The sequence below is a fragment of the Belonocnema kinseyi genome, chromosome 7 (assembly GCF_010883055.1).
Source record: "Belonocnema kinseyi isolate 2016_QV_RU_SX_M_011 chromosome 7, B_treatae_v1, whole genome shotgun sequence".
Classification (NCBI taxonomy): domain Eukaryota; kingdom Metazoa; phylum Arthropoda; class Insecta; order Hymenoptera; family Cynipidae; genus Belonocnema; species Belonocnema kinseyi.
Window position 1 is genome coordinate 23708681 of NC_046663.1, and position 12498 is coordinate 23721178.

General features: G+C 31.9%; 1 protein-coding gene across 1 annotated transcript; it reads right to left on the bottom strand.

The window, feature by feature from the left end:
* Nucleotides 1–1636: 1636 nt before the first annotated feature.
* Nucleotides 1637–12178, bottom strand: LOC117176361 (putative sugar lactone lactonase YvrE). The gene is made up of 5 exons (XM_033366604.1): nucleotides 12166–12178; nucleotides 7677–7898; nucleotides 5865–6080; nucleotides 1969–2108; nucleotides 1637–1891 (listed from the first exon to the last, which is right to left on the bottom strand). The coding sequence occupies exons 1-5, from the start codon at nucleotides 12176–12178 to the stop codon at nucleotides 1637–1639; spliced, it is 846 nt and encodes a 281-aa protein (XP_033222495.1).
* Between the last annotated feature and the right edge of the window lie 320 nt (nucleotides 12179–12498).

Below are 12498 nucleotides of genomic sequence, written 5' to 3' on the forward strand. Positions count from 1 at the left end.
GTAAATATAAATCATAGCATTAAGTCAAATTCTAAATACTGATGACCCATTTTCATCTCTAGATCCAAGTATATTCTAAACTAGCTCATCTACAGAAAACGGTACAGACAAAAGTTGACCAGGGAATAGGGGCCGTTTGAGACGGAGTATGGTCATGTTGTAGGATAACTTTGCCATATCTTCGGGCCCATTTCGGGCGTTTTTCGATAAACGAATGATTAAAATTGATAATTTGTTGTCAGTAGCGATCCGTATTCACCGTCTCACCAGGTTTTAATAACTCGAAGTACAACACACTACATTGGTCCTACCAAACACAGAGAATTGTCTTATGGCTAAAGCGATTTGGCCTTGGAGTCGCGAAAATTCGATGCAGAAAAGATTTCCTTTCGAACCGTTCAAGCAGCATTTCACAATTTTTTTTTCGATTTTCTATTTCTCTATCGTTCAGTTGATGTGGTACCTATTTTCCATACTTTTGGATTTTTCCCATGGCTTCTAAACTTTGGAAAATTCCTCCTTGGGTCACATTTAGTGTTTGTGCCAATTGTTGTTGCGGTTGGGTTAGGTCTTCATCCAATAACGCCTGCAGTTTCTTGTCTTCAAACTTTTTCGCTGCACAAGGATGTTCATTGTCTGTTAAGTCGAAATCTCTAACTGCTTCAACTGCTTTTTTCTTCTGATGAAATAAGAAAAGTAACGTATGCCGCAAATGCGATTTACTTGGAACGAAACTCGACATATTCACAGAGGTAAACAACTATGATGCTATTATTTTGACGGAATGGAATTGTGTGTTCTTTAAGGTTATTGTCCATAGAAAAATATGACATAGATGCCAAATCATAGATATGTATACATATCTCTAGCGACATCTGTGAGTAAACCGGCAAAATTCAACTAACACGCCTGGTAATGCAAAAATAATATTACTGTGAAAAGACTCTTAGTCCAATGTACATTTTTCTAAATAAGAATATTGAAACAACTGAAAGTTACAAAACAAAACATAACTCTGGCTATAATGGCTACGGAAAAGAATTATACCTGTAATTTTTTTATTTTAAGGAAGCAAACTTTCTGCTACGTGAAACTGTCGAAATTTGGAATTATTCATCTTGTTTGTTTATAAATATCCTGATTGCTACATTTCATTAAATAACTCATATATTTAGTTTAAATATCATATGTTTTTTTTTGGTTGAAAATTTGCGTGAGCCTATAGTTTAGGAGGACTAATTCACCACGATTTTATGTTATCCAGAGTAATCCTATGCAATTCGAAGTAATCTAACGTAACCCGAAGTAAGCCACGTCCGCTGGGTCGCACTTCAAGTTGTTTTTGCTCATCTTACTATAATCAATAATAAATTGTTGCTTTTTTTAAAATTAAAGAAATTTGGTAATTAAATGAAGGAATGGTAGAAACCCGAAGTAAGCCACGTCCGCTGGGTCGCATTTCAAGTTGTTTTTGCTCATCTTACTATAATCAATAATAAATTGTTGCTTTTTTTAAAATTAAAGAAATTTGGTAATTAAATGAAGGAATGGTAGAAACCTTTAATTCAAATATCGGAAGTCTTTCTTATTCACTTTAAAATATGAAAATACATAAATTGCGACATATTCAGAGTTTTCAGTGGGCTAGAGGTCGAGGAAACAAGAATGGCTTTGCCTCATATCCTATTACGCCAAGGTTAGAGACGGCGAAAATCGCACCACCATTATCGCCATTTGGACGTACATCCCGAGAATTATTGTAACCATATCCATAAGTTGATACATATAAAATATCCCCGTATGTGCCTCCGAATGCGCATGAGCTGACTTTGGCTGCAGGTATGTGAATAACTCGACCAACCGTCTTCGTATATGGAAAAAATTCAAGGACCTAAAGAAAATAAAAAAATTTTCTTTTTATTCAAAGTTTTGTTTAAAAAAATATTTTTTAAGAGAATGAATCCTCACTTCTGAACGTCCAAAAACAGGCACCCAGAGAACACCTCTGACATCAATTGCCATATGACTCAAATGGGCATGCTTGGTGTTGATATCATGTCCATGGTACCGAGCCCATAATGCCAATTCAAAGATGACGTCAGCTAGTCCTAAAAAGTGATTAAATTACAAGCCTAGGGTGGTCCACAGCATTTCTTAATTATAACAGGAGATGTTGTCAATAAATAAAATTTTAAGTTGGAACACGGAAATTTCCCTAAGGAAGTACAATTGATCCTTCTGATCGAAAAGTCATTCCTTGATTGCAAACTATATTGTTGTGTTGAAGATTTTTTTTTGAAATAACATTCATTTTGTTGACTGCAAATTGAACTATTCCGGATCATGTTAAAAATCAATCCTTTTTTTTGTCAAAGGTTCAACTACTATTTCTCTCTAAAAATTACGTGTGTCACGAAAATCTCGAAAAAATTTTTCTCACTTTTTCGCAATACCATTAGGGTTATTTGAGAAACTCACAGACAGAAAGTTTGCCAAATTCAAACACGTAATTTAGAATTGGGTTTTAATTGAAAAACAGTGGCAAGGAATGTTACGCTTGCTTGCACAATATAAGTTACAAAAATGTAATATTTATTTATTAAACATTTTTCCATTAAATTTTCAGTTTAGTAATTAATTTTGGGACTATTTCGCTGGCCCAACCACCCATGTTAATTCAGTTTTTTTTGCCAAATATTTAATGCAGAATTTCTTCAAATTTTTACAATCGAAATTAGAATTTTTGCATCACAGGAAGTACATAATTTCTCAACAAAAAAAAAACACTGGCGGAGCTAGCGAAACGTTTTGCTGGCGCCGCCATAGTGTTTTCCGCACAGAGGGTGGTTTTTAGGGGTTGAAGTTGGTAAGGCCAGCGAAATAGTCCTAATAATTTTTAACAAGTAGAAGGGTAATTTTTAATTAAAAAGTTTAATTGCTAATATTTGCACCAAAATATTCTAATTTTGAATAAAAAACTGTTAACATAAAACAAAAAATACGAATTTTCAACAAAAGAGCTAAATTTTCAACCCAGGCAGATTTTTCCATCGATATAGAATAAAAATCTTATTCAAAATATGAATTTTGTAATCTCTAAAGACGAAATTTTAGAAAACAATGTTATATTTGAAACCCAAACATATAGCATTTGTTTTCTACCAAAAGAATTGAATTTTCGACTTGAAAGGAAGAGATATCAAAAAAATAATTAAATTAACACCAAAAGTTGTTGAATATTGATCCAAAAAATAAACGTATAACCAAAATGGTAAATCTTTAAAAAGATTAAAAAATTCTATGCACTACCTGAATGTTCAACTGAAGAAGATTAATGGTCCACCAAACATAAAAATAGTTAAATTTTTAGTTAAAAAATTAATTTTCACCAAAACAAAACATTTTTTCAAGCAGATTAAATACTTTCTTAAGTAAGAAGATTAATTTTCTACCACAAAAGATACTGTTTTACAAAAATGCAGAAATTTGTACCCGATTAACTGCGATTTAAACTGAAGAAGATACGTTTTCAAGCTAAAATGGAATTGTTCAATTGTTCGTTAAAATAGTAATTTCAAAAAGAGTCTTGACAAATTATTTACATTTTTAACACAAAAAAAATTTACAACTGAAATGATAAGTCATCAGAAAAAAATAAATGTTAAACAAAGTGGTTTACTTTTTACTAAGAAGTTGAATTGAAAAATAAAAAAGGGATTTTCAGTGCAGGTATTACAATAAATATATAGAGAAACGGTTTTTTTTATCTATTGTACAATTATCATTTTCAATGTTATTTAACAATATATTTACTACTACGCATATTAAATATTAATTGAAATGATGTTGTCTGCGTTTCTCCTTATTAAATAAGAGATTAAATTAGACCTTTTTAACTTTTCTCACTTTCATTATGAAAATAAATGTTACATTCGCGTTACTATTTACTTTCAAAATTAGAATTTTGATGTAAAAACAAAATATTTCAATACATTTATGTAATATGTATGCCCAGAAAACGTAATAAATGGAGCCTTATAGAAAATTTGAATCAAACTCAAAAAGTAGAATTATTTTTTACCTTGTTAAATAGTTCATTCGAAAATACCTCAAAAATGTACTGTTATTTGGGTTTTTTTGTATGCTGAAAATATATTACAAAGGGTACGATGTCGGATTATAACACACGCAGAGATTTATATATTTTAGCGAAAAACATCTGCCAATTTTAAACAAGTTGTTATGCGCGCCTCGCATCGAACGAGAATATTTTATTGGTAGATTGAGACCACTTTCGCAACGCGCATGCGGTGTTCTCTATAAAAGAGCGTGTACTGGCCCAGAACGTCAGTTGTTTTGAAGCTGGTAACCAGTACCCTTGCAAAAATCGTACGAAATACATTGTTCCAGAAGATTGTTATCTTTGCTGATACCACTAAATACCCCATTAATGAGTAAGGCTCTTATCAACGTGCTTAAAAATATTCTGAGCTTTTATCAAAAGACAGGAAAAAATTAAAGCTTCTGTAGGGCGTGCAATGTTCTAGTCTATTCCGAATTCATATATTTTGTTCAAAAGTCCGCTTTTCTGGTAAAAAATTTATCCTCTTGGTTAAGAATGCGTTTCCCAAGCCGAAGACTCATTTCTTTGATTACAAATTAATTTTTTAATGTAATACTTCAAACATTCTATTTTTTTCCATGCATCTTTTTTGTTAAGGATTCAAATGTTTGTTTGAAACTCCACGTACATTGTTTAAAATTCATGTGCTTTTTTTAAATATCCTTTTTTAGTAGAAAGTAAATCTTCTTGGTTTAAAATTTATCGTTTTGGTTGAAAATTTTACTATCTTGTTGAAAATTTGTTCCCCCTATTTAAAATGAACGTTTTGAACCAAAAATTTAGCTTAATTTCATTTTTTGTTGGAAATCCATCTTTTTTGTGAAAGATTAAACTATTTTATTTGACATTCAAATATCTTGTTTAATATTTAGCCTTTGGATTCAAAGGTTAATCAACGTGGTTGAAAATTCTTCTCTTTGGTTTAAATATATACTCCTTATCGTAGAAATATCATATTTATTTAAATTAATGGAAGAAATTGGTTGCAACGTAATTCATTTTGTTTCATGATTCACCTTGTTTTTGAAAAATATTTTTTCATGCCAAATTAAATGTCATCCGCTGTTTTTGCCCACAGGAAGAGGCAGCCGGTGCGTTTTTATGTAATGCGGCAACATCACTGAAAACTCGTTATCTTATTAAAAATTAATTTTTTGTAACTAAAATTTTAACAAATTTCATTGTTAGTTGAAAATCTATCTCTATTTGTTGAAGATTCAAATATTTTTTCAAAATCCCTATATTACTGAAATGTTGAGCTTTTTAGTAGAGCATTAATCTAATTGGTTTATAAATTGATCATTTCGTTTCAATATTTGTCTCGTTTCTATACAAATTTATCCAGCATCGTAAATATGTAATATTTTTTGGAAAAAATGTAACTATTTGCTTAAAAATTAACTACTTGTTTAAACATTTATGTCGTGATTAAATATTCACTTGCTGTATTAAAAATTCGTCTTTTTGGGTTGAAAATTCACAATTTTTGTATTTAAAACTCCCCTTTTTCGTAGATAATTTAAAATTGAATTGCCATGCTTCAAATGAAACCGTGAAGAGGGAATTTTGAAAAAAAAAATTTTGTCTTAGAACATATAATTTTTTAAATAAAACGAGAACGGGGAATTTCCGTAAAAAATTGTAATTTAGATCTTAGGGCAGAGGATTTTCATACAGACATTCATTAAATTAAAATAAAGATTTTTTAACCTGAAACACAAATTTGTTATTAAAAACTTACCAGAAATATTACTGTGTCGGATATCATAATGGTACAATAGAATTCTGTTTCTCAGAGCATCGACGTAATAGAGTCTGCTTTGATCGAGAGGGCACCACACGAGTCCATTGCTCACATAATTTCCCTCAATCACATGTTTTCTAGTTTTCGGATGAGACAAAAATGGATTGAAAGAATACACACTTCCTCGCAGTTGTCCGTGCATATTCATCGTCCCTAGAATATAGTATAAAATTTTAAATATAATAATCATCCGAAAGGAAACAACTCTGGTAATCCGCTGGAGCGATCGGTTAGCCGAACTAGCAATCCTGTGAAATCCAATTATAATCTGTGGTAATTACAGTTTCCGGAAGTCGGAAAGTCACCTTAATTAAGTCACCTAAATTAAATGTCGGGTAATTTGTGGAGTACTTTTAATCAAATTATTTCAAATTTCAAATTAAATTTGTTGTTGAAAGAAAGATCTTCTCTTTCCTTGTACCCTTAACACCTTGCTAAAAATTAGCGTTATTTTTTTAAATTGAAGTTCATATTCTAATCTCTTTAATAGCTTAATAGAAAAGCACCTGATTGGATATCAGAAGTTCTGTGATTCGATTCCGAGTAGCGCGAAAAGAATAGATCTTTTTTTTAAAAACAAAATTTTATTTTAAATTTGAAAAAATTATTTTCGATCTATTCTGATTACGACATTAATTGATTTCTGTTATTGAAGATTCTTAACTTTATCGATACTGTAGATTTTCTGTCTCCACGGTTGTGGATGGTTATCTACTGTAGGTAAAGTATCGCCAGCTGATGATGTAACAGATTCATTTGAAATCAAATTAATTTGAAGTAATTTCGGTAATTATCTAAATAATTAACTTGTAATCCAGAATAATTCAGGTAAATAAAATAATTTACATAAGTAAACAACATCGTTATGACATCTTTTCTAAAATTTCAAAAGATCCTATATCTATATCGTTAAGGTGTCTTTACGATATACTAAAGACGTAGTATGATCTTACGATGTATTTATAGTATCGTAAAGACACTATAACGACATGGACACAGGATGGCTTAAAGTTGTCGTAAAGATGTCTTAAACCTGGCGTAAAGATGTTGCTAAATTTTGTGCCCACTGGGCATCTTTCAATATGAATCTATTTCCATGTAGTCGACAATTAAACTTTCTGGTAAAAGATTGAAATTTTTTTCTCATTTTGAAAATTTTACTATTTTATTAAAAATTCATGTTCATTTATAGAAAATGCATTTTTAACACTGATAATTTTACTATTTCCACTTAGTTAATAACGAAAATGTTACCTAAAATTCCGCGTATCATGTTTGGTTAGAAAATCAACTGTTTGTTTGAAAATTTGTTTTTTAATTAGCTTAATGATTCCACTATTTTCTTGAAAACTATTTTTTTTTTAAATAAACTGTAAATAAAAATCTTGTTCTTAATTGCAGTTGAAAATTCACTCATTGATTTAAAATGCAACTTGTTCTTTAAAAATTTATGTGTTTTGTTGAAACTTTGTCTTTTTCGGTGAAAAATTAATACCCTTGTTTGATATTTCATGTGTTGTTATCAATTTTTTAATTTCATATTATATTTCACAGATTTCAGGCTTCTGCTTATAAGTCCAACTATTTGGTTGAAATTGCATATATTTTGCAAATCTGTATATAAAGTTAATTCAGGGTGATCTGATATTATCCAGGGTAACCCATCTCCGTGGGACCGAATTTTTCAAAGCTGTTTCCCTTTTGTATTCAACCTTAGTTCTAAACTCAAAATTAGCAGATGCTTCTTACAAAACCATAGTACGCCATGTGGGCCGACAGTTCCATAATTAATTGTGTCTTCTTCGATTGGCTCGTCGGCGCGGTTTAATATCTCCACTCCAGGATCTGGATTATTTGTGTGAGTATTCCATGTGACTAATAAGATTCTCTTGTCATTATTATGATTATAACCCAACAGGAATTTGTCAGGCTGTCCTTTAACAGGAACAGCAAAAGATATGAAACCGGCGCCTATGGAAAACATTATTATTAAAAGTTAGTGAAAGTTGTTGCCTAAGGCTTTAATAAAAGTTTGGTAGCCTATTAAGACGTAACTCCTTCTAGAATACTTTCCCTCCCCTTAACCCTTAAAATTTACCACTGCCACTTATTTCTTAAACTTCTTCCTTCACGAATAATAATTTTTGTACTAAAAATTTAACTATTTGCTCTTTTATTTTTAAACTCCCGTCGCCTTGCGCCAATGGTTTTTTATCAAAAATTTGTCTTTTTCTTGTCAAATATTAAACTGTTTGGTAGAAAAGTTATGTATTTGTTTTATCCCATTGATTTCAAATCTAAGTATTTTATTTAAAATTCTATTTTTTAATTTTGGAAATTAATTTATTTAACTGATAATTTGACTATTTCATTTTTTTAATATCAATTTTTTCTTACAAAAATTCAATGACAGTTAAATTCAGACATAGCGTGTCCGAAGATGGTAATTCAGAGAATTAAGACTGCGACGCGACTATGGATGTGAAGAATTGCACGGAATGTGCGGTGCTTGCTCAGGTAAGACGTACAAATCCTGTTTACGTTTAGAGTTAGACTATATCCGGTTTCGTTTGATTAGGTCAGTTTCATGGTTAGCGCTAAAAACGTCACTTTCTATGAGTTTCGCTCTATTTAGTCGAATCGTAATCTGTTTGGCTTAATAATTTACCTATTTTGTATAAAATTTCTGTTTGTGAAATTTAAAATTAATTTTATCAGCTGAAAATTTAACTGTATAATAAAAAAAAGAACGACTGGTTTCTATCTACTAAGATAGAGTATGCTGTAACTACTTCTAGTGGTGAAGGACAGAAATGTGCGAAGGTAACTTGCGAGAAGGAAGATACTACTGAAGGTGAAAGGAGGACTAATATGCCTATCTTAAATGAGAGAAAAAGACAACGGGAGGAAGAGTGACTTGGAGAAGAACCAGTGAGATTAAAGCTATCGCTGGATGTAGAAGTACGGACTGTGGTGTCTATCTTACAAGATAGAAAGAGATAGTGAAGACAAGCGTGATCTGCAAACTATATGATAAAAGAGTGAGAGAAAAGATATAGGTAAAGGTGGAAAGAGGTTGTTTCTATCTCATAAGATAGAAAGAAATAACGGGAGGAAGAGTTACCCAGAGGAATGATGGTAAGGAGGATGGAATCACGTTATAGCTGCACTACTACAAAGTGAGTAAGCAGTTTGGTAGAGAGGGCTGTAATGCCACCTACATCAGTGGATACGGGCGGACTGGGATGCCAGCTGGCCCGTTAGCGGAGGAAAGAGAAAGGGAAGGGAATTCGTTCAATTAGAGACAACCGATGGCTGGTAACCAGCAGTGGGATTTCTCTAAGTGTGCTAGTATCCAGCTCCCAAACAAGTGACGTTCTGGGACAGTGCGCGTCCTTTTATAGTGGACACCGCGTGTGCATTGCATGAGAGTCATGCGGAGAGGGTAGAAAACAATGGAGCGAGATGCGCGCGTCGACCTTTTTGGCAATCTACTGACTTTCCTCGCCTCTACTCGCCCTGTTACTTTGCTGACGTCACTTCTCTTTATGTCTCTCTTACCCTAAGGCATAATGTTTAGTTCATAGAATTTAAAAATATTTGCCTACTGAATGAATAAACGTCGTCTAAGAAAGTCTTTTTATCTACCATCTACCATCGTTTCATTATAAAAATTAATTTTTTTTTAACTGAGCTGTGAGTTGTATGCTGCGAGTTGTGACTTACGAACTAGGAGTTGTCCTCACCTTCCCTTATTGGGAATAGTACGATCGCCGAACTAACGGGTACTTGTCCAAAACTAAAAGAGTTTCTGCCCAGATCTAACAAACCCTCAAAATTCTAACGATTAAAGATAATTTAAATTAGGAAAAAAAATTAAATAGGATCTGAATACCTGCAATAGCGCAATGTATCTGTCGAGTCAATTCATGAAAGGAACAGAGCTGATGTTCATGGGTGTCTATGAAGAACAGTTGGCGGTTATGATAGAAAAGACAATCCGTTGGTCCGTTTCTCATGGCAGCCACTGAAACTCTAAGGGATGAAATTTGTTTTAATGGTGCAAATGGGATCTCCGAGAATGTTAAATACATACCCACTCTCTATATAACTTACTGTCAGATTTTTTATGTTCATTAATTTAACGTCAAGACCTAATGAAAATAGTTTTATAAAAGCAAATGCGCTAACATAATTTTATAATTTTTCCATTTTAATATCTTTTTGTCAAGAACTCATCTTGTCGTTAAAAATTTTTTCACTTGGTTGAATGTTTGATTATTTTGTTGAAAATTAAACTACGTTGTAAAAATTAGACCCTTGATTTGAATATTGTATTTTTTGTTGAAAAATCATTTATTTGCTTAAAGAATGTATCTGTTTTTTAGATAATTTCTTTTCTTGACGCAAAGATTTAACATACTAAATGATTTTTTGTCCGCATTGACTGAAAAATCTTTTTCGGCTTAGGGGTCAACTATTTTGTTGAACATTTATCTTTTTAAGTTAAATTAAACTGATTTTAGTTAAAAATGAGCATCTTCTTCAGTTGAAATATCAACTATTTCACATTTTAATGCTAAAATCTTTTTTCTCAAGAATTTTACTATTTTTAGAAAATTACCACTATCCTTTTTTCAAAAATTACGTTAAAAAATCACCATTTGCAGTCGATTTTTAATCTTGTTCATGCAAATTTATCTGTTTGGCTGAAATTTAATTAATTGGTTTCAAAATTAGTTTTTATACTTAAAAATTCATTTCTGCAACTCTTGATATATTTATTACATTTTCGGTTAAAATATAACCTTTTTAGTTCAAAGTAGGTTTTTTTTTGTTAAAAAATTAATGACTTAATTCAAAATACATATTTTTTGAGAAAGATTGAACTATTTTGTGAAAAATTTATATTTTTGGTTTGAAACTTCATTTTTTCCTATTAAAAATTCAAACAGCTTTTGTAAAAAAAAATTTCGCTTCAAAGTTCAATTTTTACGTCGAAAGTCAACTTTTTTCTTAACAATTTCTCGGTTTGTATTACAAAGTTAACTATTTCGTGTAAAAATCGTCTTTTACTTGAGAATTCAGCGTTCTGTATCAATTTTTTTCTATAATCTTCTATAATCTTCTTCATTCCAAATTTATCTTTCTGGTTCATGTTTGGTTGAAAATCTTACTATATCTATATTCGAAAGAAAAATATATACTGGTCAGTGAAAATTAAAAATTGATCAGATGAAAGATACAGAAATTAAGGGACTTCCGAAATTGGGATTTTGTAGCAGCCTTGCAAATATTACATTAATTATTCAATGAAACATAGTTTTCGACAGAGAACTATAGGACAGTACTACAAAACAAAATAAAATTCAGGATCAAGGTCAATTGATATTCAAATTGAAGAAAACCATTGGATAGGAAGAAAACATTGGATCAGAAAAAACCTTTACTCTTGAAGCTTTTAGGGTCGCTGAATCCGAATCAGGGGTCAGTTTGACCACATCAGGACAGGATCAAGGACAAGTTAATGTCAATATTAGGAAAATTATTGGACTGAATAACCTTTAGTCTCAGATGTTTTCAAGGTAGCTGAATTGGGCTCCGGGGTTGTTTTTAACTTATATCAAGATTAGGTGAAGGTCAAGTGAAAATGAAAAAAAAAGCAATTAAATCTGCGCCAACTACTACTTTAATACGTTTTCAGGGTCACCGAATTCAAGTCTGGGGTCATTTTCACCCTATCAGGGCTGTTTGAAGGTCATTTAGGGTCAAAATTTAAAAACCCATCAAATCGAATTTATGGGGACAAACTAACTCCGGAATGGAATTCAGCGACCTCAAAAACGTTTAAGAGTAGAAGTGTTTCCAATTCCATGATTTTCTCAGTTTTACCTTGGATTGATCTTCATCCCGATCTGATGGGGTAATAAAAGCCTTGGACTCGGATTAGGCGACCACAAAACCGTCTTGATGTGGTGGTTCACGCCGAGTCAATGGGGTTTTCTCATGTCTACCGTCACTTGATCTCAATACTGTCCTTATGGGTTGAATATAATCCCGCATTCGGTTTCAGCGACCCGAAAAACGTCTAAGAGTAGAGGTTTTCACCACGTGTTTCCCAGTTTGTACTTTAACTGACCTTGATCCTAATCAGATCGGGTCAAACTGACCCAGGATTCGGGCTTAGCGACCATAAAGACGTAAAATATTGACGAATATTGCAAGTAATAGTACTTACCTGGGGTCACCATGGTTACAAATTGCCGAAGAAAGATAAGCGCTAAAAGCACATATCAGTAGGAGCATTGTCATTCTTACTAAAAAAAGTTTTTAATTGAATATTTTTGTAAGAACTGCAAAAAGAGGAGTATGCATTTCGAATGTATATTATATTTTCTCAACACCTTATTATGTACTACCATTTTTCTGACATCATTTGGTAAACAATCATACGTAATCTTTTATATAAGTGTTTAATAATTGCAAATAAAGCCGGAGCCGTAACTAGGTTTTTTTGCGCCTGATGCGAAGAAATGACTTAAAACCCCCTACTCCGCTAAAAAAAAGCAAA